The sequence below is a fragment of the Perca flavescens genome, chromosome 22 (genome assembly GCF_004354835.1).
Source record: "Perca flavescens isolate YP-PL-M2 chromosome 22, PFLA_1.0, whole genome shotgun sequence".
NCBI lineage: Eukaryota > Metazoa > Chordata > Actinopteri > Perciformes > Percidae > Perca > Perca flavescens.
This window is the reverse complement of record NC_041352.1, coordinates 3,056,857-3,084,618: the sequence shown is the minus strand read 5'-3', so window position 1 is coordinate 3,084,618 and position 27,762 is coordinate 3,056,857. Positions and strand designations below refer to the sequence as shown.

At 42.0% G+C, this 27,762-nt stretch overlaps 1 protein-coding gene across 1 annotated transcript; it reads left to right on the top strand.

Annotated features, from left to right (window-relative positions):
• The first annotated feature begins 1,499 nt into the window (after nucleotides 1–1,499).
• cnn3a (calponin 3, acidic a) lies at nucleotides 1,500–27,480 on the top strand. The gene is made up of 7 exons (XM_028569612.1): nucleotides 1,500–1,769; nucleotides 21,381–21,502; nucleotides 21,919–21,985; nucleotides 23,070–23,207; nucleotides 23,320–23,436; nucleotides 24,897–25,043; nucleotides 25,655–27,480. Exons 1-7 carry the CDS (start codon nucleotides 1,713–1,715, stop codon nucleotides 25,994–25,996), a joined length of 990 nt encoding a protein of 329 aa, XP_028425413.1. The 5' UTR covers nucleotides 1,500–1,712; the 3' UTR covers nucleotides 25,997–27,480.
• Nucleotides 27,481–27,762: the final 282 nt, after the last annotated feature.

Here is a 27,762-nt window from a genome sequence, read left to right as displayed (position 1 = left end):
AGTATGAGGGCGTGCCCTGTCAGTACCTAGGTAAGGACTACTAGCCAGTCAGAAGCAGAGTATGAGGGCGTGCCCTGACCGTACCTAGGTAAGGACTACTAGCCAGTCAGAAGCAGAGTATGAGGGCATGCCTGACAGTACCTAGGTAAGGACTACTAGCCAGTCAGAAGCAGAGTATGAGGGCGTGCCCTGTCAGTACCTAGGTAAGGACTACTAGCCAGTCAGAAGCAGAGTATGAGGGCGTTCCCTAACTGTACCTAGGTAAGGACTACTAGCCAGTCAGAAGCAGAGTATGAGGGCGTGCCCTGACCGTACCTAGGTAAGGACTACTAGCCAGTCAGAAGCAGAGTATGAGGGCGTGCCCTGACCGTAACTAGGTAAGGACTACTAGCCAGTCAGAAGCAGAGTATGAGGGCGTGCCCTGACCGTACCTAGGTAAGGACTACTAGCCAGTCAGAAGCAGAGTATGAGGGCGTGCCCTGACAGTACCTAGGTAAGGACTACTAGCCAGTCAGAAGCAGAGTATGAGGGCGTGCCATGCTAGCAGCTAGGTGAGCATTATAACGTGTGTTCCAAAGTGACCACGTTGGTCTCTGAAGTAAAGGCTGGACTACAATAGAGCTGGAGTAGTTGGTGAACAGTGTTTTTTCTGTTGGAGATGGTAAGTCCCTTTGGGGGGAGGGGGCTTTGGGCTTTTTCACTTTGTAAACCTATAACATGCACAAAAAACATGTATAACACAATAAAGAAAAGGGAAAAAGCCCCAAAAGATAGTATGAGCACTTTAAGTCAAACATTGAAGTGTGTTGAATGACCAAGAACAATGCAAGCAGCCCCAGTGTAAACTCATGGTGAGAGTGTGTAGTCACTGGGCCACGGCAGTTCCATTCATGCCAACAGGCAGTCAGTTTATGGAAGCCATTCATGTCACGAACAATACTCAGCGTCTGCAGTAATACTAAATACAGATATTTGCTGTAGTACAGTAGGCTACTCAAGTTTTAAAAAAAAAACTGTAGTGTGACCCAGTGGTGTAGTCTAATGTATTGTTGTGGGCATACTGTACTGTATGGGCCAGAATGAGACTTTGAGGGGTGGGGTCTGGGTGTCCTCCCCCAGGGAAATTTTGAGCATCAAAGAGTAGTTTCCTGCATTTTGATGCACTTTCATGCACCAATTCACAGCTGAAATACCTTTTTTATTTAGCCTATGAAAAGAAAAAGAAAAAACACATGACAATTCAAAACATGTCAAAAATATGATGGAAAGTATGTTGTTGTATGTCATTAAGCATGTTTAAGTGGGTATATGGAAATCCTGGAGCTTTCTGAGTGAGTATACTGGGTATACCTGCGTATCACGTAGACTACACTACTGGTGTGACCCATTCTTAAAGAGCGACAGGAGAGGGAGGAGCCCTGTACAAATCGGCTGCTCTTATTGGCTGTTGTTGCCACGTCAATCATTTAGAGACGGGATTTTTTTTTTTTTTTTTTTTTTTTGCAATCTGAGCCTGTCCTGCAGATAGCAGCCTACAGTCTCCGGTACTCTTCTCAGTCAAACTCACGGAATATTTCCCTCCGGTTTGGGTGTCCAACGGAACCGAAGCAGCCAAGCAGGAGTTTTCCCACAGCAGCATCTGTGCTACATTGTAGCTGAGGAAATATATTCGGGTTTTTACGAGCAAAAAAAAGAATTAAAAAATCAAGAAAATGACACATTTTAATAAGGGGCCAGCCTACGGATTATCTGCTGAAGTGAGAAGCAAAGTAAGTGCCTTTTTTACCTTTCTGTCTCAGAGTGGAAAACATATTTCAGACACTTAAAAAGAAAAAGAAAAAAGTGAAAGGCTTCGCTAACGGATTTTTACTGCGTAGCCTGCTACGATAAAAGCCAGCCTGTTAGCTCTCGGTCTTTCTCTCAGAGGAAAAGCGACACGCTCAACACTAGACGATTCAACCGAGTGGTATTTGAACGTCCATTTGCCAGCAGTAAAGGCTGCCTAAACTTTCCCCAAATAACCCCGAGTTTCGGGAGCCTTCTTTGCTGCCCGGGTGTTACGTAAAAAGAAAAAAAAAGAGCGATGCGTTGAGTCAAATGAACCACAGTCCCCTAAAAGTTTAACTTTTACACCAACAGAGACAGGAGACAGAAATGTGAGCCAAGTTTAACAGTAGAGATTTCAGCGTTTAGGTATTAAAGTCCATCCGAGGGGTTGGGTGTAACGTTCACGTACAACAAATTAAAGTCCAGCTCCTAAACGTTAACTTGTCCGAACCGTGTGTCGACTATAAACCGGGTACAAAGTGATTATTCGAGACATATACGGCCTACACCACTTTCTCCCCCTCACCTCAATGATGGGAAGCAAACTTTCCTTCCGTCCCTCTTTGTTGTTTATGGATTGGATCACAGGAACACTTTTAAAATCCCATGGAGTTAAAGCCGATACGTTATTTTATTTTGATGATATGATGCACCGTGTGTTTCCATTGGAAAACCTCTTTGATATGACAAAAAAAAAGTAATTCATTGTTTGTGTAGGGGAGGAGCCAGCTGGGGCTGCTTTATGGATGTACGACATCTATTGATATGTCGCACTCTTTTAGAATTAGATTGCCACGTAGTAGTGGGATTATAGGCGCTTTCTATTATTAATATGACCATTTAGGAAAGTATGCAGCACTGCAACAGGAAGCCACAATGCAAAAAAAGTGTCAGTTTTAATCATTAGAATAAAGTGTGTGTGTGTGTGTGTGTGTGTGTGTGGATGACGACTTCTCATCAGAAAACAGCATAGAAAAGCTGCTAGGAAATAGGATTGGGCATTGAGATCCGGTTCCAACTTGGAATCGTTTAAAAAAAAAAAAAAAGAAAAGAAGATGATTCCAGTGGAATCGTCTCCTTATTGGGATGTTCGGAAGATTTAGGTTTCAATTTCGATCATCGCTTCCAAATTTAACACAGTGCTCTAAAGTCTGGCTTTATTTTGTGATGACAAAGCCGGTAAAACTGTAAATCACCATTGAATCAATAATAAATCTGTCTTCTTATTTGTGAAATTAGCCTTGTGACCTGTTTTAACTCCGCCCCTTCAAAGATCAAAATTCAAGAATCGAGAAGAACCGGAATCAAAAGGAAGAATCTCATATGGAATCGGAATAGTTCAAATCAAAACAATTTCCAAGCAGAGCAGCCGGGAAGATATCCTAAGACATTTTCACCATAAAATATGATCCCATTTCACTAATATCAGCGGTATCATAATAGGCTCGGACGAGATGAGCCAGGCCTGCGCAGAATTGATCAGCGCCGATCGCAGCTCCCAACGCATGCTGGTTAGAATCAGAATCAGAATACTTTATTCATCCCCTCAGGGAAATGATTTAGTTGCAGTTGCTCACAGTCAAATTCAAGGTAAAAGTAAGAGTAAGAAAAGAGCAAGTCAGTAAATGTATAAAGTAACATAGCTGCAGTAAGAAATAAATAAAAACATTGAGTAGAAGTAAAGTGAGAATAGGTTTCAAGTAAGATTAGGTTCAAAAGATTGTTTCAAATGGATTGTACAAATTCAGTGTCAACATAAATACAGTACGAACATAACAGTGTGATTATAAGTAGCAGCAGTGAATAAAGGACACCTTTGCACATGTAGCTGATAAATTATTGCACCGAGTAATTATTGCACATTATTGTCCAAGAATATAGAGATGTGATGTGGAGATACGTGCTGCGAGTCCAGTTTTGGAACACTCAGAGGGAGAGGAGTTATGTAGTTTGATGGCCGCAGGCATGATCGACCTCCTGTGGTGCATCGTGGGTGTGATTCGTGTCCGACTTGCTCTGAACTCGTGGATACGTTGGCAGCGATATTCTCACGCGATCGAGGCGGCCGCGGTTTTTAGAGCCAGGCGCCGCAGTTGCTCGTCACCGACCGCAAGAACCATGGCATGCTGGGAAACGCCTGGCTCGCCGCTGAGCTGATCTAACTGATTGGTTCAGAATCAACTCAACATGGTGACGTTTTATATAAACTTTTTATTGTTTTTTGAATCTGAGGGATTTGAATTGCTATTTGTCTGATTTTGAAAGGCTTATTCTGTACTGAACACATGTTGTGTGGCTGACAGTGACATTTAGAAGTCAGAGAGACTACATCTGTTCAGATTACAGATCATCTACAGTCTGTTTATTAACATCAGCCCCACGTAGAGCATTTTGACAGCTACTCTGTCATAATATTAACAACTTGAGACTGTGTACAAGCTGATATTTGGGTATGATAACATTTTATTAAATGGGAATCGGACCTTACAGGATGTGAGTGTTCCTGTGACTTCCTGTTCGGCCTGAAGGCTGCTGGCAACCATCCAGCTTGACCGTGGCGTTTTATCACCGCCCACTGCTGCCGGGAGTTCTCCCCTCAAACAAATTGAAGTTTCATATAGTGCTGGGCAATGTATCAATATTATCAATATATGAGACTAGATATCGTCTTAGATTTTTGGATATTGTAATATCTTGATATGACAATATTGTCTTTTCCTTGTTTTAAAAACTGCATTACAGTAAAGTGATGTTATTTTCTGAATTTACCAGACTGTTCTATCTGTTCTGTTATTTGCCTTTACCCACTTAGTCATTTTATCCATATAACTGGTGATTATTTATCACAAATCTCATTGTGTAAATTTGTATGTGAAAGCACCAGTAGTCTAGCCTGACTCCGCCCTCCTACTTACTTCCGCTCAATTTTTGTATCCCTTCAGTACTCCGTCTGGGTTTGCGGTATATTCTTGGGTTTTCTCTGGCCAAATCTTTACCGGTCCAATCAGCGAACAGAGGGAGTGGCTGAGAACGATGACGTCGAGGTCGTGCGCTAGTTTGAGTTGTAGTTCCATAATGACGGCGGAGAAAGATGCGAGCGAAGCCATTCGGTCCGTTGTGGCAACGCTGCCGAATATCCAGAAGTTAAAGTCTGAGCAAGACCAGTCTGTGCTGAGTTGTGTTGGTGGCCATGATGTCGTGGCCCTCCTCCCCACGCGGTTCGGGAACAGTTAGATTTTCCAGCTCGCTCCGTCAGTGGTGAATGCTAGCGATGCTAAGCCAACGTCACGACCAAACCTTAGCGATTGGTTCTGGCAGATCCAATAGTTTTAAACTTCAACAGAGTACCCGCCTTCAAGGAAGTTAACCCTTGTCAATGGAGAGTGGCCAGACTCTGTACAAATGAAATGGACCAGAGTCCGGTAAGACCAGGCTACTGGACCAGAGTCCGGTAGGACCAGGCTAATGGACCAGAGTCCGGTAGGACCAGGCTAATGGACCAGAGTCTGGTAGGACCAGGCTACCAATAGTCAACCCTACAATATCGCGGCAATATTGACATGGATGTATTTGGTCAAAAATATTGTAATATTTGATTTTCTCCCTATCGCCCAACTCTAATTTTAGATACTTTGTTTCCCGCATTCTGGTGACTTTTAAAGAATGAAAATAACAAAATAATAAAAACAGCATTTTTATGTTTTAAAATAATTTCAAGTTGTTTTAGTTTTTTGGTTCATGCCACTGGTACTCCAGCAGAGTACCAGCAGGAGGGAGGGAGGCCAGGCTGTAGGCGAGGCGCACGCCATGGCCCCACAGATGGCTGTCCTCCATTGCCCTCACACCCCTGGGTCCTGGATGCCTTAAGCAAGAAGGAATGGGAGGCTAGCGGTGTCTGGAAGACAGCTGGCCCGACTCATGCGGGCCCGACGGGCTGCCCTTCTCCAGCCCCGGTGGAGGGAGGGAGGGGGATGCGCCAATGGGGAGGAAACAGCAGAGTAGTAGGGCTTATACACGCTGTACAGTGTCACAAACAGGTTGTAATAGGGCTGCGCAATCGATTGAAATTTTAATCGCGAGTAATCGAGAAAAACGATTATTTTGCACATCCTTTTGCAGATAAACTCTTCCTTTTGTCTTGAGTCCTGAATGGGGAAAAACATGTTCAAACGAGAAATGTATGAAGAGTAATGTCACAGTTCAAGCTGTTTGTGTTTTTTAAGTTTGATACTAGCAACAACTTTCCATAAGACAATGAGTATTTGAGTAGGATTTTAATTTTAATATTGACCAAAATAATTGTGATTATGATTCATAATCGAGCTAGGTTGTAATAGCGCAAAGGAAAGGTGTGAAAATGTGTCATAAATCGGTGTATAATACAGGAGAATTGTTCCCGGAGAGGAAACCGGGACAGGGCAAGGCAGTGTAGCACCAAAATAAATTTAAAATGGTTAGGCTACATTAATGTTGCTTTACAGCGTACTATAATTTCTGTTACTTTTAAATGTTTTTCCATTACTCGCCAGCCACTGATTGCCTCTGGTTTCGTTTGTTGACTTAGTGCGTAGTATTTGTCGCTCCCATGAGGAATTCTAAGTAATGACAACAACACTGTCGGCGCGTCCACATGATACGAGCCTTTCGTGATTGCGCGCCCCCCAGCAGCAGTGGCCAAGTGGTGAGTTTTTACCGGAAGGTATTTAGAGCGTCTGCTGACACGAGAAGGGCTTATTTGTACACAGTTGTTGAATTACATTTGATAAAATGCTTCAAGATTTAATACAAATAACATTGAAATATGTCAAATGTATGCGTAGTAGTAATAGTATTAGTAGCAGTAGCAGTAGCAGTGTTAGTAGCAGCACTGTATAAAAAGCCTTTGTGGTAAGCCACTATTAATAAACCGTGAATTTGATCCAATATTATCTGCTGACGTTTCTACCCCCGGGACCACCCCCACAATACGCAATAAGTGAGGACATTTTGAAAGTGAATTGATATGACGTTGTGGTGAACTCATCGCCTTCGGTGTGTGTGAACGCGACATGTGGTTTTTAATATTTTGAGATACTAGAGTTTAGCCGTCCTTAAGATATCGGATCCTTTGTTAATACTCTGTCTTCTATCTCTGTGACTATGCAGTTACTGTAGCTAAATAACAGACTTTCCATTAAGATAAAGAGCTATTATGCGTTATCTCTATTTCTTTGCTGAACTTCACTGTAATAGCTTGCCTGGCATAACCAATAACAGAGGGCTTAACAGTGGCGATGTCTGGGGGTGTTTGATTTATAATCGTCGCTCGTCACTTAAACTGCTTAAAGTAGGGGTGGCGAGTTTATTGAGTTTATTTAAGATGTTTTTTAAACTACCGTTAGAGCGGGGCGGCTCGGTTGGAAAATTAGACGTAGTCATATTTTTAAATCTCCAGTTAGCTCTTAGCACTGACTTCATGTAGGGCCCTAATGGAGTCTGTGTTATAGCTTTTTTAAATTCTTAATTTCCATGATTCTGTTAACCCAGAAACTATAGGGCTCTACATTAATGCTGCCATCAGTCTGTGTCTGGCCCCAGCAGGGCCCTCGTCAAAAAAAGACACTCGCCACCGGGCTAAACAACTTTTCCGGGGGAAACCCTGGGGTACATATTAAAAAGATATGACCTTTTAAATTCCTCTTTTCCATTTGGAGGCATCCACATTCCAAATCTGTAGTGTAAGGACTCTGGTTTTCTATCAGGACTGCAGTGCCGGAGGCCCAGTTTATTGCAGTAAAACCTCCTCTGTCGGAGAGTGCACATACATAAAAGGAGGAGGTCGGGCAGGGGCCCATCTGGGTTCCATTGCATGTGGTGTGATCAGTAGTCCCTGCTCCTCTCCGAGCTGCATACATCACATTCCTGAAATCCTTCAGCAGAAACCCCTTGAGGAGGACCCCATCCACTGGGCCTTCAGCCCACTGCACTTCACTATCACTTTTTTTCTAGCCCGTGTAGTAGACGTCCTGTATCTTTCAGGTATGAGCCAGTTGACACTCTTTCTCTATAATGTTTTTTGGGGGAAAAGGGTTAGGTAAGATTTGTACAAATGGTTTAAAGGGTTATTTTTTTTTTTTATATCTATAATTTAAATTAGGTATCTTATGAATATTGTTTTGCACTCACATATACTTCCAAGCTTATGAACCTAATTTTAGGTCGGGAATAATAAACGTACAGTAATTGTGAACCAGTAATTTACTGGCAGGATCAAAAGAATATATTAAAATAACTCCTTAGTGGTGGATTAGTACCATGTAATAGTCATTCCATTTTTAGCTCTATTCAGCTACCGAGGCCCCTCGTTAGTGCTGGCCCCCCGCTTTGTGTTCACCAAACGAGACATCCTCGTTACCTCCAGCGTCCTTACGCAACAACGTTGGCGCAAATCACTCCTGCTGCAACTTCACCGTTGCCTATTCATCATCGGCCGGGGGAAAGTCGTTCATAGATGTTTGGCCCCTTATTCCAGAACATGTCCTGGGGGCGGGGCAGTGAAAAGAGACATCTCCCCGACACTGCCTGCAGCTAACCTACTGTAGTGTCGCCAGCTCCCCCATATCCTATCTCCCTTCTCAGACCGAGCCTAACGGGGCATTCAGGCCTTAAGTGTGTGTGTGTGTGTGTGTGTGTGTGTGTGTGTGTGTGTGTGTGTGTGTGTGTGTGTGTGTGTGTGTGTGTGTGTGTGTGTGTGTGTGTGTGTGTGTGTGTGTGTGTGTGTGTGTGTGTGTGTGTGTGTGTGTGTGTGTGTGTGTGTGTGTGTGTGTGTGTGTGTGTGTGTGTGTGTGTGTGTGTGTGTGTGTGTGTGTGCTGTTGTGTTCCTAAACCACCACCCCCCAATAAAGCACAAGTACACTTTACAAAATTAAAGACCTGCGTTTAGTTACACTATTATTTGTGTATTACTTTTGCAAACAAATTAGCTTAACTATTTAATTAAAATTAATTCTGATGTCTTTTTTTAGGCTCAGGGTGATATTATAGGACTGATAATTACGTGACTGTACAGCTATATACTCTTCCTTGGAATAGAAAAGAGAGGCCTTTTGGCTTTTGAAGAAAATGGAGACCTTTGCAAAGAATGCTTTTATGATTCCGATTTTATGTGCAGTAACTTTTTTCGTTTTGTACGTAAACATTGATAACGTTCGAGCCATTGGTACTGTTATTCTTGTTTCCATAGGTATTTCCATATATTGCAGGAAAGCGGTTTTGCTACATGCCTCAAATTGTTTGGTTTTCACATCAAAGTTCAACTTCAGCATGTTGGGTACGCTTGTTTAGAGGGGCAACTTCTAGTTCTGATTTGTGAGTCAAGAATGATGTTTAAGGGTTCGTATTGTTTGCAGGAAGCAGATGCTGCCCATCAACGGTCTGACATGTTGCTGTGGTATTGGTGCCAATACCGATCCTGTAAGTGGATCAAGTATTGACGATCACGTGATTGATCCCCATTGAATACCCATTCTTTGTCGATGTCAGGACAAAGTTCTGTGTTTCTGCTATCAGCGTTAATTCCACCACCACTTTTATAGATTGTAAATGTGGGAGAAAGAGAGAGCGACTATACCAGATACCAGATAGTACTTTGTATCAGCATATATCCAGAGTTGACGTATTGGAATGGGTGCTGGGAGAGAAAACGTTGGGGCATCCCTGTCAAACATGTTTGATTTGTACCACTGGAATCAGCCCCGCTAACATCACAGGTGAGCTGTAGAAAGAATAGCGATAGGAGTAGGAAACTGAAAAACGGTGTATTATTTTACAATTCAGTTTGTCCAGGTTTCAGGTCCGAGTTAGTGTCACCTCTCTGATACAGAGTTCCTTCTCTCTGCAAAGTTTAGTCTTTTTCCCCCCCCGTCTCTCCATCCACCATTACATTACACTTCCTAGGCTACATTTACATTGCTACGTTTTGGTTTAAAAACTAATATCTTTTTCTACGTTTACACCTCTCATTCCCCCTGCTCTGGTGTTTCCTCCTCTCATTCCCCCTGCTCTGGTGTTTCCTCCTCTCATTCCCCCTGCTCTGGCGTTTCCTCCTCTCATTCCCCCTGCTCTGGCGTTTCCTCCTCTCATTCCCTCTGCTCTGGCGTTTCCTCCTCTCATTCCCCCTGCTCTGGTGTTTCCTCCTGTCATTCCCCCTGCTCTGGCGTTTCCCCCTCTCATTCCCTCTGCTCTGGCGTTTCCTCCTCTCATTCCCCCAGCTCTGGTGTTTCCTCCTCTCATTCCCCCTGCTCTGGTGTTTCCTCCTCTCATTCCCCTTGCTCTGGTGTTTCCTCCTCTCATTCCCCCCCCTGCTCTGGTGTTTCCTCCTCTCATTCCCCCTGCTCTGGTGTTTCCTCCTCTCATTCCCCCTGCTCTGGTGTTTCCTCCTCTCATTCCTCTTGCTCTGGTGTTTCCTCCTCTCATTCCCCCTGCTCTGGTGTTTCCTCCTCTCATTCCCCCCCGCTCTGGTGTTTCCGAGCCCCTAAACCAGAGACATTTGGAAAGATTTCTGACCCGTTTTGGTTTGGAATGTGCGGGGTTGTGTTGCAGTCTCAACTAGGGATGCACCGGTCCGACTTTTTCAGCCCCGATACCGATCCAATACCGTTGCTGAATTAATAATGAACTGTATACCTTCCACCTTATACCTTCCTTCCACCATGTGGAAGAGACTAAAGGCACCAGACCTTCCTAACTAAACATGACTTTCCTAACTAAGACAAAATAACATAGATGTAATGTATTGAATTCTTATTTATTTGTACACTCAACTCTTCCAGCATTCCCTTTGTCACACACGTGTGACAGAGGAAAAAAAACTCGGGATCGGCCCGTGGATCTGTTAATTTTTTCCGATTCCCCGATCCATCTGTTTTGTCAATATCGGGACCGATATCCGATCTTAATATTGGATCGGTGCGCCCCTAGTCTCAACGGCCGCAAACGGAGACCTTTGGTAACACCGACACTGACGTAAAAGTGTCTCCTCCTGATTGGGTCTTATTGGTCATGACATCTCATTCTCTGAGACTAAAGCTACTAACGTTACCATGGCAACTACCAGCAACAGGCAGACTCTCCACGCTGCCTCCTGTTTATGCCCAGTATACCAGAATGTTGAGGAGATATTTTGGTTTGATGATTAGTTTGGTGATTAGTTCTTCTACTGGAGATAAAAACACTTGTGTGTTTGTGTGTGTGTAGATCGCTTTTGGCTCAAAACTCTGCTTAAAAACCAAAACGTAACGATGTAAATGTAGCCCTAGTTTCTTTGATTCTTTAATAAAAAAAACTCCATATTCCTGATCATTCCATCCAGTTTACTATGGCCATTGAGGGCCTCTACACAAATATTGATATCAAGGAAGGCAAACGAGACCATGAAAAACATTTGAGGAAAAACCCAGACTACATACAGAATTATTGTGATTATTGGAGACTAATTTGACCAGAAATTTGATTGCAGCATAAATTATCAACCTAGATGTTGGCAACCCAACTTTAATCACAATTAACACTTTTGCACCCGTGGTTCACTGTTTATTATGTTGCTGTATATAAGTTATGCATTTCCACCAATTTTGGACATTTTAAAACTTCAATAACATACATTTTTTACGTTAAGAAGAAGAATGGACAGGACACATGCGATGTCTTTTAGCACCTGGAAAACTGGAGGCGCCTGAGTAAGTGAGCTCCCTACAATGAGTCTGTCAGCATGTTGGCTCCGCCCCCAGCTTTTAAACCGCTCTCTGTGGTGACTGACACATCAGGCTCCGCCAGTTTGTCGTCTTCTTCTCCTCAGGAGGAAAAACATGCACTTATTTGTTTTACAAGCCTGATGGAACAATTATAAGATAAGATATACTTTATATAATAATAATAATTCCTTCAGTTTCAATAATATGAAAAAAAACAAAACAATTAGAGTAACTAGAACTGCAAGCAGTTATGACAGGGTCCAAGCCTCCCCCGGCCCGAGTCGCCCCCGACAACCCGCGGAGTCTACAAGAGCGGAACCCAAAGCACGCCGACGACAACGTAAACGTCAGGAAATGTTGCACGCCGTGAGTCTGTAGTAAATAGGGCTGGGCGATGGGGAGAAAATCAGATATCCCGATTTTCTTGACCAAATACCTCAATATTGATATTGCGGCGATATTGTAGGCAAATATATATTGTTGACAATTGGTGCTTTGACAAAATATCTTCACACTTTTCAATAAAATAAATTTTAGATAAATAATTATCAGTAATGTGGACATGATGTCTAAGTGGGGAAAAGGCAAATAATAGAACAGCTAGAACAGTCTGGTAAGTTCAGAAAAGAACATCACTTTACTGTAATGCAGCCTTTAAAACCAGGAAAAGACACCACTTATGTCATATCACAATATTACGATATCCAAAAGCTAAGATGATATCTAGTCTCATATCACGATATCAATATAATATCGATATATTGCCCAGCCCTAGTAGTAAATTGCAATTGCAAATTTTCCATTTACCATTGAGTTCATTGGGATATAGGCCAAAATGCATCTACCTTGATTATAGCGCCCCCTAAGGGCCAAGCTTTGCCAAACTTGGTATAGAGCCTCAGAGTGGCATGGCGAACAGGAGTACCACGTTTTGCGTTGATGACATTTGATTAGGCCGAGTTTTCATGAGGAGAAACGTGACACGTATGTGTTTTACAAGCTTGATGGAACAGTTATAAGATAAGCTAGACTTTATTGATCCATCCCATAGTGGGGAAATTCCCACATTACAGCAGCTCAAGTGCAACACAACAGATATGAAAATACGCATTTAACAGTAACAGAAAGATATCTTTAAAAACTATAGGAATGGGAAAATAAGAGTAATAGTAATATGTACACTATAAAAACCTATGCATTGCTGAATACTTAACTTTGTTTATCGTAAATATTGGACAAGTAAATCATACTGTACTGTATATGAGCCACATTGTCTTGCAAAGCAGATACAGTAGAAGAGTATTGCAGATCTTGAACCACTGCTTTTATTAATAGGTTACATAACCTTTCCGTCACTATGTTGCTGTTTTTGTTACTAACAGAGGTTTATCTCAATTTTGTTACTTTTTGGTTACAGCGTTTTTCCTTCTCAATGCTGTAACTCAGAGATCTTCAACAGGGGGGTCCGGGACCCCTAGGGGGTCCTCAGAGTTGCTGCAGGGGGGTCACCAAATTACTGATCCATGGTTTAAAAAGAAAATATGTCTGAAAATATACATTGTTACTAGTAAAGTAGCAAATATTATTAGTAAAGATAAATGTTTTTTTTTATGTACACAAAATTGATGATAGGCTTACTGGCCTATAGGTAAGGTAGCCATCCACAGATACATTTCAGCTTAAGGATTCACTGTGCCACATTTTAACATTAAAACATGGTGTATAAATATATGAACATGCCAACAATTTTTATTTTTAAAAGCTTGGTATTGTATGCACCATGAAAATGTCTGTGTAAAGGCCTTAGTCCGCCCTACACGTTACTGTAGGCCCAGTTTAATATGCAACACTATTTTATACAATATATGTAGTAGGGGGGCTCTTTTTCAGCTAGGGGACCTTGGCCTAAAAACCGTTGAAGAACCCTGCTGTAACTCTTCACTAACACTACGAACTGAGTGATGACGCTACCTTTTTTTTGAATGTGTAATCTTGATCGTTTGATCAGAAAGAAATATATGAATGAAACTTGTTGGTTCACCAAGAAAAGCACGTCAATCTATACATTTTGATGAGGCAGCAAAAAAGTCCTCAATAAAATACTAACCAACAGTCAGTATTATATACTGACTGAATCCTTCAGTGTCTTTAAAACCCCCATCCTGAAGAGTGTTTGTTTTCTCCCCCTTTATGTTCTGTGTGCCCGTGGGTGGCGTCTGGCTGTCGTTTTCAAGCAAACAGATTGATTGTGTTTGTGTGTGCAGAGCTGCTAGAGAGGTTAAATCAACAGACACCAGTACAACGGTACAGAGCTGGAACATAAACCCTCACCTAACAGATGGATCATCTATGCCTATATTGATGGTGTTTAATATCATATTTGTGACTTATTGGAGTTTTCATCTCTCTCAAGGTGGCCTGGTTTCCCATAGAACTGATTTAAATAAATAAACAAAATGTGATTAATTAATGGTGCGTTCAATTGCAACTCGTAAGCTCATGGCGCATTCATGTTATGTTAAAATACCCTTCTGCCATCTAGTTGTTCTTTTTTTTGTCGTTTAACAGCAATTGACTGGTAAAATAAGTTATGGTTATTAGGCATTGTTATTACATTTTAAAGAGATCTTATACATTTCACCATATGGCCTTAGGCAATAAACAAGCCAGTCTTTAATGTCACTGACTGTCATTTTTCTTTTTTTTTTTTAAGTATCCATTCAGACACCAATTATGGAAACGTTTTGGCACCGGCACAGTTTTTAAAGTATTGTTTTAGCACCGGTATCGTAAAAAACCCAAACTATACCCAAGCCTACTAAAGAGGCAACTTAGGACTAAAAAGTTCTTTTGTTGAAAAGGTGAAGAGTAAAACACATTTGTCATGCAATTTCTACATGTCTAACCGCAGTCACATTCCTCGTATGTGTACACATATTTGGCCATAAAACAGATTCTGATTCACGCCTATTTACAGGAGTATCTTTTTAAAAGAACCTCAAGTAGTTTTTTACTTTCTCAGCGATATGTCATTCTGCAAAATCTGTTTTATAGTTTTATAGTGGTGGAGACCACCTCTGCTAAACATCGTAAACATTTCAATAAAATAAAACTTGAACCCTCAGGTAAAAAGAGCAGACGGGCCATATCACATAGTAAACACCATCGGGTGAGATCCATGTGTGTGGATCTGGGTGGCTGACTTTCTCCGCTACACAAAGTCTCTGCAGGAAACTCTGTTATAGATTTAATTTGGAACCAAATCTGATTAGTTTCAAGTCGCCAAATGAACAACAAGTAGCATCCACTGATAGAAATGTAATTGAAATGATAGGGAATTTGGCCAAAATAGAAACCATAAATCTAAACTACGTCAGGGAGGAACATTTGCTGCTGAGAACAAGTAAAAATGTACTGTTTAATAAGGGGAATCAAATACCACACTTATAAAAGCAGATAAAAAAAAAAGATGCATTGGAATAGATTAGAAACAAAATGCTAGCAACCAACAACAGTATGATAGTATAATAAGTGTCTTTGAGAACCAGAAATTAAAGGACCCAAGCACATTTTCGAGAAAACAAGATTTTCAGCTGCTGTTAAGTTACACTTTTTAAAGAAAATAAAAAAAATTGAATTCATGTAATTGAACAGAAAAAATTGTTGTATGAACCCAGGATAAATTGAGATACTGGTTAAATATTTTAGAGCGTCATAGAACTGTAAATCAGTCGCCCTTCATTTTTTTAAATTGCTAGTTATCACTGACTTATTGGTTTCAAATTTAAAGCTCCATTACAAGATATTTTTAAACCCAGCTTTGCAGCTCTGTGCAACTGTTGGCCTCTTTAGTGCACTGTTCTGGGGGTTTTATATACCTGCAGAGTGCAGACTGGAGATGAGCCTTCAGAAGAGACTTGAGAATCAGAAAAGGTTTTATTGCCACAGTAAGTTACACTTACGTGGAATTTGCTTGGTGAATGGTGCATACATAAACAAACAAACATATTAAACATTAATATGAAATAAACAATAAATACAGGAACAGAAATATACAAAATAGAATAATAGGAGGCTGGATGGGCTGAGTGCAGAATGTGCATAAAATACATACAGTACTATGTGCAATGGGCAGAGGTGTGTAGTCCAGAATGGAGGTTAGTAGGGGTGGGAATCAGGCCTCACGGTACGATATCACGATACTTATGTCACAATACGATATCATCACGATACTTATGTCACGATGCGATATCATCACGATACCTTTGTCACGATGCAATATCATCACGATGCAATATCATCACGATACTTATGTCACGATGCAATATCATCACGATACTTATGTCACGATGCGATGTCATCACGATACTTATGTCACGATACAATAGCATCACGATACTTATGTCACGATACAATAGCATCACGATACTTATGTCACGATGCAATATTATATATTATTGCAATTTAAACATATTGCAATATTCTGCGATATATTGCAATTTATCATCATTTTTCCAACTTCAAATTTTTCCAAGTTTCAAATGATGTCCACAAAAGGAAACTTTGTCAACATCTGTTTTATTTAAAAAGATAAATTTTTGTTCATCTCACTTCAATTGTATTGCTGCAAAATGGGATTGCCGTCAAGCAGACAAATGGACGATACACTTCATATAATAAAAGATCCATACTTGGCGTCTGTGTATCGATACAGTATTGCCACGGAAAATATTGCGATACTACGCTGTATCGATTACTCGCCTACTTTTTACTCCCCCCTCCGAGTGTAGGCCATTCTGCAAGGCTATGAACACTTTTTTAATTAGGTATGTGGTCGGACAACACTTTGTACAAACTACTTCTGTTGGAGCATAACCCGACCCTTGTTGTTGTTTCTACGTCAGATACTGTACTCGTCACGGTCTGTTCTTGTTTATGTTTCCCCTCCCACTGATGGGAAGCACAGTGTTGATGGCAAAGCATAGCAGTTCCCAAGTAATGTGCTGACACCAGAGTTCTGATGATGTGGGTGCTGCCCTGTGATTACCCAGTCACTGGGATGCTTCCAGTTTAGACTCGCAGGAAAGATTTTCTTCGCAGGAAAGATTCTCTTCCTGAGGCTGTTGTCCAAGCCCAGGAAGATGACAGCTTTATCATTTACAGCCCTAGTACGGTGACGCAGTGGTGTTGCCAACACAGAGGCCTCCGGCAACAAAAAAAATGCAGCATCGTCCGGCAAAAAGGTTGAACAAGGCTCAATTTTTGCTGCAACCCAACGTTGTGTGTCAAAACCCATTCCCGATCGATTACTTTGTAATGCGAATGCAGTATTTCTGCTTTACCTCGTGATTGTTGTGATGAGAGACAACATAACCAATGTGAAAACCTGTCTCATAGTTTTATAATCATTCAAACTTCTAGATCTAATACTCCAACTGGGCTTCCAGTATTGTGTTTCATGTCTCACTGGTGCTTGAAAACACAAAGCCCCCTGTTGTTTTCAGTCTGAACAACCACCCCCCGTAATTATGCTGTTAGAAATGTGTGGAAGGAGTGGGGTTCCAAACACTGTATTTGGCCTAAGGCCATTAGTCTCGGTTAGTCTCGCATTGCCAGATCTATCTCCACAACGCTGTGGATTAAGGTCTGGCTACACCACAGATACATTCTGGGATAGGATGAAAAAAAAGCTGTGGGTTGTTTGCATTTCTTTAAACCAATCACAGTCGTCTTTGGCAGCGCTAATCTCCGGACGCAATTATATACAGCACATGTGGAGTTAATCATCCACAACTAGCACATCATCCCCAAGGGAGGGAGCTACAACCAGTCCAGATCAGGGTTGAACACAAACCAATACATAAATACGCAGTGAAAAATAATGTTGGTACTTGCAACTGAACCTGCCCTTGTGTTTAGGAAATTGCAAATTGCGTGGCGTTTTATAGACTAAAGCAATGTTTCTCCAATGGGGGTATGTGCACCCCTAGAGGTACTTGGGAGTGCTGCAGGGCGTACGTGAGATTTTGTTTTAAAAAGTTAATTTAAAAAAATATCAATGCGTAATTCCCTAAAATAATACACAGATTTAGTAATGGATTCTAAACATTTGAAGTAGCATTTAAGTGTTTTTGACGTACAAGCTTGCTGTTTAGTGGGTGGGTGATGGCGCAGTGGATATGACTCATGCCTTTGGTGTGGGAGACCCTGGTTTAATTCCCACTGCGATACATCAACCAATGTGTAAAGTGTAAGAACCACTGGACTAAACAAACAGAAAAAAAAGTACTGTTCACTGGCAGATGAAACGATATAGAATATGAGTAGTTATTACTAAATCTATTCTTCCCCTCCTGAAACTCTGACTTGTTGCCTGTGCTGTTTCTCTTGGTCCTCCCAGTTGATGACGTGGCTCCTCTCACCACCGTATGCGGTATGTTGCGTGTTTCTGGAGCTCGGAGGTGGTTGTATATTAATGAATAGCAGCGTCTCTCTGTTTGCTCAGCCTCGGTTCACTACTCAGTCCCGCTTCATGCTGACTAACCGCTGCGGTTGGATGGTATTTGTTTTCACACTCGAGTGTTTCGGTTAACGTCACCTATCACCCTGGTTGGACCATGTGTAGCTGAATTCCTGACTGAGACCGGCTCAGACTACATTCTGTGCATTCTTAAGAGTGTGTTAGACCGTAGCACTGACTTCACTGAACCTATTTTGAACTGTGTGCAGTTTTGTGCTGTCATCAGGAAATGCTTTCGGGTACAGAGGTTTGATTTTCCTTTTTTTTTCGGTTTGAACTTCCAGCTGGCTCGAATCGTGACCTTCCAGAATTTTTTCCTCAGCAGATCAGTTTTAATGGTTCCATCAAAAGAATTGGATCCCTTTTTCCAATGCCTGTTCTTTTCTTTTTTTCCCAGAGAGTTCTTGGCAATCTTCCTTCAAAAATAACTGCCTGGAGACGTGAAGAGGGGAAAAAAATCCCCCTCTCTATCGTTCTAGCTCTTTGGCCTCTCAGTGTGTGTGGTTCCTCTGGTATTGTCAGACGACACAGACACAGAACCAGCTCACATTAGCTCCTAAGCGACACAGCTTTCAGCCCTGACGTTATTACGAGCAGAGAAGATCCAACCTTGAACTCCAACCGTCCACTGTGGCACAGTTTGGAGCACAACATCCTGCTTGGCTTTTAACCAGAACAGGGAGGAGGGGAGGGAATATGAAGATTCTAGTATCTGTCTGTTCTTTACATGACAGCGAGCCAAGGTTTTGACTGTGCATTACACAGGGCTGTGCAGTTGTAACTGCAATTATAATAACAGGGACTGTAATAGAGGTCTTGTGCCAGGTTGTAGCAAATTGCTAGTTTCCATCCGTAGTCCCTGGGCAGGTAGATGGCGCAATACCATACAAAGTATTTACAGTATACAATACAGATACATAAAGTCATACAAATCTACAGACATTGTCCCCTTATCCCACCCCATCTAGAGGTAAAACCAGAACCCTTCCCTTAAAAGTATTAAGGGAAATTTCACAGTTCAATTTGTTTTCACTGTTGATTTGCCTCTGAACACCAGTTAGTTCAGTTATTCTGTCTGATAAGCCGGAGCCTAGATGGGAATTTATTAGGTCACAAATCTTTTCTACCAATAAGGATGACAAAGCTGTCATTTGTCCCACCCTAACGGGTGCAACAACACTAACAGTGGATTCAGGAAGATGTCAATCACTCAGTCTATCCACACAGTCCTTACCACTTACTTACTTATTCCTCTTTGTCCCCTATGGGACATAAGGCTCCAATGAGCACTCTCCATTGCATTGGGTGCCTGGCAGCATGTCGGGCCTCTCCCCATGACAGGTTCATCTGTTCCAGCTCTTGTGTCACAGTTCTGCACCAGGTGGTTTTGGGCCTCCCCAGGTTTTCTTTTGCCAGGTGGTGTCCATATTAAGGCGACTTTTGCGATGCGGTCCTGCTCCATCCTCAACACAGCGTCCTAGCCATCTCAGGCGTGGTCTCCTTGGTGATGCTCCGGCTCCCCATTTTCTTGTACAATTGGAGATCTTATTAGGCCAAAAGATCTGGCATAATCGTTGGACGCATCCATTACGGAACACTTCCATTCTCCTCCTGTCTATTTTAACAACTCGCCAGCTCTCTGAACCGTACAGCAGGACAGACTTTACATTGCAGTTATACAGGAGCATCTTCGTTTTAAGGCTGTATTGTTTTGATCTCCAGATGGGACGGAGTTAGGAGAAGGCACCCTGAGCCTTTCCCAGCCTTGCTTTAATGTCTTTAGATGACCCGCTGTCCTTACTGATGTCCTTACCAATCAGCCACGTTAACTATAAACACTTGTGTGGGTGTTCAGGGCCTTTGACTTATTTTTACTGTGTTTTTGTTTTTGTTTTTTTAAGTTCAATAATTGCAACAGCTTTCCAAAAGACGATGAGTAATCGTTTTAAATAGTGATTTTAATATGGACCAAAAGGAGCGTGATTATGATTTGTTCCATAATCATGCAGCCCTACTTGGCACAAAGTGTCTGAAGTGATTTGCTGTCAGGTTTCAGTGAAGGGAGGACAAGTGATGGATTGCAGCAGAAATGAAACTGCCCTTTTTTTGACACAAAGGACAAAACATTTTAAAGTGTAATGTAATGTTTTGTCTTCAAGTCAAGGCCCCTAAACGGACTATATGTCCCGTTCTGCCACCAGGAGTCTCTCAGTCAAAACAACAGCCAAAGACGGAGTGATGCTGGCATTGCTCTCAGATGGAACAGTGGTCATCAATTTGATTTAGCACATGTGTTTTATGTGGGGGGCAGATGGGTGCTACACATTGGTGGTGGTAGAGAGTAGTCACTCCCCATTGAGTGTGTATGATTAAGCACTATATAGATTAGGGTTGCAAGATATGAGGTAAATAGGCGAAAACGTTGTAAATACTGGGATAACGATTTTACTTGCGATAAATAGACGGAGATTAAAACCCTTGTGTTGATGACGATTAAAAAGAAGCAACATATTTTGCATCCCTAATATAAATGCATTATATTATGAACTATTATTATTTATAATCCGCAAAGGTTTCCCCCTATCCAAAACAAATGGACCCTGTGATTTAAATCGGTAAAACACAATTTTTAAAAAAAAAATTTTAAGCGTGAAACTGCCTCAGTCAGTGGTTTTATCCGCTGATGTTTCTCTGATAACTTCAGATCCAGACGCCCGATGACTAAAATCCTTTATCCGGGTTCAAATATAAAAACGGATAAAAGCAAACAAGATCTAAAAGGCGCATCGTAAAAATGTGGCTTAAAACTGCCCTGAGATGGACACCAGATGGTTTGTGTCGTGTGGTATTTTGACTATAAACTGCCGCCGACTCTTTGCCCTGCTGTGGATGAGCAGTGTCTGTGGGATGTTTATGCATTTAAATGTTAGGAGATGAGAGGAGCAAATGGGAAGATTACAGATAGAACTATTTTTCCATAGCACCGTCAGACTTTCCCCCTGCTATATATATCAAATTTCTGTCAGCTCGGGTCTTAAATGTTTTTTTTTTTAAGCCAAGGACCCGCTGATAAAAGGCCCAATAGTTCGGGCATCTCTTTTTACCGAGACCTCTGACTTGTCATTGACCTCGCTGGTTGCTGCTTTTATTCTCCTGTTTTTATGCTTTCATCTTCGTCTTTTATATCGATGCTTTTATATCGATGCTTTTACCCTGTGGCGCTTTGAGATTGGTTTTAAATGTAAAGTGTGTTATACATAACATGTATTGTTATAATAATAAAACAATGTTTTATCTTTTAGATTGCTCAGAAATATGACACACAAAAGGAGGAGGAGCTCCGTTTCTGGATTGAGGAGGTGACCGGAATGTCTATCGGAGAGAACTTCCAGAAAGGCTTGAAGGATGGAGTCATCCTCTGCGAGTAAGTGTGTGTGTGTGTGTGTGTCCCAAAGTTTTTGCAAATCCATTTTTTTGAATACTCCCGGTTTGATGGCAAACGTGAACTAAAATGTATCCTCCATAGTAGGGCTGCACAATATATTTTTTTATTTTTTATTTATTTATTGTCGTGGGGATATCAACCGCCGCAATAAACGCATCTTGAAAGGCTGCAGCATTTCACGAACACTCTCAGAGATTTTTGTGTTAGTTTAAAGAAAATGTGAGCAGAAATGCTGAAAGTGGACTTACATATCTGTATTGATTGCAAGTAATATCCTTATCACGATATTTAACAACGTTATCGCATATTTCCCTGATATCGTGCAGCCCTGCGCCATAGTTGATAGATGGCATTATATTCTTTTTTCTTCTGTTGTGTTTTCCTTCCTCTCTCAGATTGATCAATAAGCTGCAACCTGGTTCGGTAAAGAAAATCAACCTTTCCCAGCTCAACTGGCACAAGGTAAGGAAACTGTGCAGATGAATCCTTTAGGACCAGTCTCCGGGGTTTTCCTCCATAGAGGAATTTTTTGCGCCCATCCCCCCACCCCTTCCCCCTTTTAGCCAGCACCAAAGGAAATTCACTTGTCAAAATTATAAGAGAAGAGAAGAACTTCAAATCCTCTCCGAATGTGTTTAATAGGATTTTATCCAACAACCGTTGAACAAGCAGAACATAACCTTGAATAGGAGAGCTAATCTCAGTTTTACTGTCCAGAGTCAGGCTGTGCCGGCCTCTCCCTGTGATTTTAACGGGATTATTTATATATTAAAACCATTTTTTTTAGGCAGTTTTTTTGATTGGGGTTTCATTTACTCAAGCTTAATACACATTTTTGTTTATCAAATTGCCAGAAATAAATAGATTGCTGTCAAATAACACAGACTTTACACACAGACCGATCATGTTTACTATTCTGTAGTCTCCCACCAAGACCCATTCAAAATCAGGAAAAACCCTGCATGTTAGACTAATGCTTTGGCTACATTGAACGCATAACGTTCTTATCTGTATCTTTTAACTGGCTACACCTGCTGCGCGTACACGGCGTAGGATTGTGCGTGTCACAGGCGAGACGGAGAGCTTTTCCTCTGGTATTGTTGTTTCTTCAGTTTTTTGGAGCCGGCACAGAGCTGTGAAACCTCAATCTACTGTCAGCTGTTATCAGAGGACGGAAGTGAGAGAAAAAACAACTAAAAACAAAAACTCTCATTAAGTCTTTTCCTGTATATATCGGTAGTTTAAATTAAAAGAAATCTACACTTTATGATCCATTTCTCGAATGAAAAGCATACGCACCACTGTGCAGCTCTCTGCCCAGCGTCGCCGGTTTCATTGATTATAGTGGAAGCGTAGTGTTGGACACGTGCAATGTAGCCATCCCGTAAGGGAGGGGTGGACTCATTCATGAAGCTTTCACTGCTTTCCAGTAACGGCTTTATTTGTGCTGTTGTTGCTTCTTCCTGGTTTTTGTTGGACTCCCTGTCCCAGCCCCCGTCACTCCTTTTTTTTTTTCTTCTTCTTTTTTTTCCATTACTCTCTGCAGCTGGAAAACCTTGGGAATTTCATCAAAGCTATCCTGGCCTTTGGCCTAAAGCCCAATGACATCTTTGAGGCCAATGACCTGTTTGAAAATGGGAACATGACTCAAGTCCAGACCACACTGCTCGCACTGGCCAGCATGGTGAGTGAAGGCAGAGCACAGAGGGTCATTGTCTACCGAGGAACACATTTTCTATTGTCATGTGAAATCTAATGTCCCGTCAGTCCTTTGACCAGCATGTCTTCTCTGTTAGGGAAAGACCAAAGGTATGGACTCAAAGATTGACATCGGGGTGAAATATGCAGACAAACAGGCTCGACATTTCGACGATGAGAAGATCAAGGCCGGTCAGTGTGTCATTGGACTGCAGGTAACTATGACTGGTGATAAAGTGCTTCTTAAGGCCAAAACACACACTTACATTTCAGGCTGATGTCACTGAGAGCCGATGGTTTGTTTGTAGCTTCAAGTATAACCAAGTTTGTTCCAGAGAAATAAACAGATTCAGCATTTCCCCTAGGGAGTCTTATTTCTCCTGCAGGAAAACTTCCATTGGACTTTGAAACTCTTCATTAAAAGCCAGAATTGGGTAGGTTTAGGAGCTCTTTTAAATTAGGACAAACACGCTGTCTATAACTGCCTTTAAATAAATAAACGGAAGCCTGTTGCACCAGCTGTGTTCTCTCTTAAGTTCAGGTGTAATGTCCACACTAAACAATACGTTGAGACTACCGTATTGGTTTGTTTTTTTTCCTAGAAAAAAGTCTGAAAAAGTGTGCTCGTCTTATAATCAGGGTCTAGACTTTCAGCTGTTCGAGTCGCAGAATGTAAGGGACGTCAGCTGTTTCAACAGCCAATAGAGAAGTTGGCTATAAACTATAGAAATGAAATGATCCATAATCATAATGAGAGAGAGAGAGAGAGAGAGAGAGAGAGAGAGAGAGAGATTATTACCTACCTTGTTTTATTCAATGTGTTTTTATTAGAATTATTGGGGTTGGGGTGATCACGGGAAGCTTGTATCAGAGAATGTCCAGACTGATCTCATAAAGTGGTGTATGTGTGACACGCCAATTCGTACGCCATTTATCAAGACTCATAATCGCTTTTAAGCATGTTCATCAATGCCGTACGGCTGCCATTAACCTACATTATGTGTGAATTTTCGGCATAGCTAGTAGTATGGAGGGACGTAAGTCCACAGAACAAGGTTGGTTGGGGTGGTGGGTGGATAAAACGTGGGACTTTCACCCAGGAGAGCTGGGTTCACGTCCCGCTTGTGGCGTTTAAAAAATGTTTCTTTCCTAAACCCAACCGTTAATTGTTTTCCTAAGCGTGTCACGTTGGTCACGTCGTGTTTTTTTCCATGTTTTTGTAGGGTTTTTTTGTGTTACTAAAACCTTTCCCAATGATCTTTTCCTAAACCCAACCATTTTTTCTTCTTTTTTTTTTAACACGCGCTCTCGCGATAGTACAGCACGTTCTCACGATAACACGGTGTATGTTTACATCCGCTGTATGCAGCGTAGACATACACGTGGATGGCTCAAAATGCGTACAGATAACACGCCATTTGGCTTCAGGGAAGTGGCGTGTATGTTTACGCAAAGTCATGATTTCATGTTGGAATTTCTGATAAGGAGAGAAGTTCCACTCTCGGGAAAACTTCCGGTTTCTGAACTGCAACGGGCTCTGCTTGTATCACGTGGAAGTGCCGACAGTTTTTACTTAGAATTCCTCATGGGGGCGCGACAGAAACTACGCCCTCTAGCTTTAAGTAAGACTGATATGTGGTTGGATTTGATCCTATCTCTGGCCTTGTGTTCTCAGATGGGGACAAACAAGTGTGCGAGTCAGGCTGGAATGACTGCCTACGGAACCAGAAGACATCTGTATGATCCAAAGACTCAGTCTGACAAACCCTATGACCAGACCACCATCAGCCTGCAGATGGGAACCAACAAAGGAGCCAGCCAGGTTAAAACCCACTCCTCTTCTAATGCTGCTCTTGTTGGATCTTTGTATTTTCAATTAATCCCTAGAGGAGACCAAAACAATTGAATACTTAGTGTGACTAGGCCTGTAACAATTATTACATTATTGTCTTGTTGCAATTTTTTTTTTACTTAATTGCGGTTTCTTTTTTTATAACGAGCACGATATTGAACAACGTTATTGCGATATGTTTCCCTCATGCATATCGTGCAGCTCTAGTTTAAATGTATTCATCGAGGAGAATGTGTGTACATAGAACAGAGCAATTAATGCAAGGGGTAGGATTGGGCATTGAGAACCTGTTCCGACTTGGAATCGTTTTGAATCCGATCATCTGTTCCAAATTTAAGTTGAAGTTTCCATAGCAGCCACCATACTTCCAGGCGCTTGTTGTGTTGCAGCCATGGAGCACAGTAAGCAGAGCTCTATTGTGGCTTTTCTTTACATTGAAAAAGCCCCCTCAATGAACTGGAATCGAAAGGAAGATTAATAGGACTCAAAAAGGTTGCCCAACCCTAGCAAGGAGAGTATACAGTATGTGCACTGCCTGCATCATGTGGTAAGGTTTCCCTCTGCGTTGTGGTTTCCTGCAGGCGGGCATGTCAGCCCCCGGTACCCGCAGAGACATCTATGACCAGAAGGTGGTGCAGCAGCCGCTGGACAACTCCACCATCTCCCTCCAGATGGGCACCAACAAGGTGGCGTCTCAGCGGGGCATGAGTGTGTACGGCCTGGGGCGGCAGGTCTATGACCCCAAGTACTGCGCCCCGCCGACGGAGCCGGTCATCCACGCCAACGGCAGCCAGGGCACCGGCACCAACGGCTCGGAGATCAGCGACAGTGACTATCAGGCCGAGTTCCCGGAGGACGAGTACCACGGAGGCTACCATGACGACTACAGCGCCCATTACAACGATCAGGGCATTGACTATTAGCGGAGACCTCCCCTCCCCCCTCCAGATCAGTATTACCTTAGTGTACTCTTATCAACTACGCAACAGAGCAAATCTTTTGCTATCCTCACTAGTCTTTTTCTTCTCTCCGAGCATACGATGAATTGTTGCCTTGAGTGCTTTTCCTTCTTCACCTAGACTCTTTAATCTGAGCAGCAAAGGGTTGTGAGAAGCGGTAGTGGCATAGAATAATGATACAGTGCTGATAAATGTTTTTACGGCATTGTTTTTTTTTAATACCCCACTTTTTAAATGTGTTTTAATGATGGAACACTGAAGTAGTGATAACTCTGTGGACCGATAGCGTCAGGTGAAGCTGCTGCATTCCAGTGTTTGCATTCCACGACTGAAACTGGACTGACTATCCACGCAAAGAGAATTCATCAATAGGCTGATCTCAGACACGCACACAGTACACACATACAGAGATTCACCGATTATTATAGTTAGATAAGATTTGAACCAGCCGAGGGCAGTATCCCTGACGCCACTTTTCAAGGCAAACTCTTAAAATGTTTGGCATTAATTAGGGCTGCCCCACCTCTTAGTCGATTAGTCGACTCATCGTTCGTTTTGGTCTTAGTCGACTAAGATTTCTTTAGTCCGTTAGTCATTTTTTCATGCTGAATGACTTCTTTCCAAGAAACTTCCGAGCACGTCTCTGGTAAACACAAGAAAGATTTTTAAACCATGTTTTTGCATGATTCTTCCGTCAGTCAACAAAATCACGAGTGCTAAGCCCAGTTCAGACCAAAGATTTGCGACGAGACAAAACTGTTTTAGAACATCGTAGACAAAATCGGTCTGAACCGGCCCGTCTAGTAAAGTCAGCTACAATAAAATGATCCACAATCCATGTTATTTCTGTTACAAACTGTTAACGGAGGCTCAACGCCCTGAATCAGAGAAAGAAAACGTGTTTTCGCCAATTCATCACTAGAAATGTAACTGCAGCAAGCATCTCACTATCACTAACGTTATCCACATTCATATTTAGACGCAACAAATGAAATATTCAGCTTTAAAATGCCTGAAAGTCGGAAGTTAGGACGGAAGTACAAAGAGCCGTTGCCATGGAGATGATACCCCGTCCCGTCTCGTCTCATTGGTGTAAACTGGCAGCTTTCAGAACGCTGCAGACCGACGTGCTGCAAGCAGTTGCAAGTTTACCCTCGTCTCGTCACGAATCTTTGGTCTGAACTGGACTTAGTTGACTAAGACAGCCCTACTGATCTCTCCTCTGTGTTCCGTCTGTATTCCGCCACGGTTTTTGATACTGGTATTCCTTTTTTTAAACTACATTTAATCACTAGATAGTGTTTTTATTTTTTAAATGATGAGCGGCTGGTGGCTGTTCGGATAGTGCAGATGACCAAAGTACAATGTCTCTCATTGTAAAACAGTCCACTGTTATATTGGTCGTAAAGAAATGGTATGTTATAAATAAAGCCTTAAATTCTTCAATTCTGGAAGACCTGTCTGCACACTATTGTTACCAACATATCACGTGTCCAGCTCTATTGGAAGAAGCTTAACAGTGTTAACGTTTCAGAACATCTAAAGTCATTTCATGCTGCATTCCTTACGGAGTGGAAAGATTGCAGCTCTGAGACGGGAATGTTTAGTTCTGAGGTTGAAGCGTTGGTTTATTCTTAGCAAACAGCAGCAACGTGGTAGCCTGGTCCTACCAGACTCTGGTCCACTAGCCTGGTCCTACCAGACTCTGGTCCATTAGCCTGGTCCTACCA

What these genes read in the sequence shown, in the direction of transcription:
- cnn3a (XM_028569612.1), top strand. Translation starts at nt 1,713, where the DNA reads ATGACACATTTTAATAAGGGGCCAGCCTACGGATTATCTGCTGAAGTG. An exon ending in TGCTCGCACTGGCCAGCATG is followed by an intron (nt 23,208 to 23,319) that starts GTGAGTGAAGGC and finishes CTTCTCTGTTAG; the next exon opens with GGAAAGACCAAAGGTATGGA. An exon ending in AGTGTGTCATTGGACTGCAG is followed by an intron (nt 23,437 to 24,896) that starts GTAACTATGACT and finishes TTGTGTTCTCAG; the next exon opens with ATGGGGACAAACAAGTGTGC.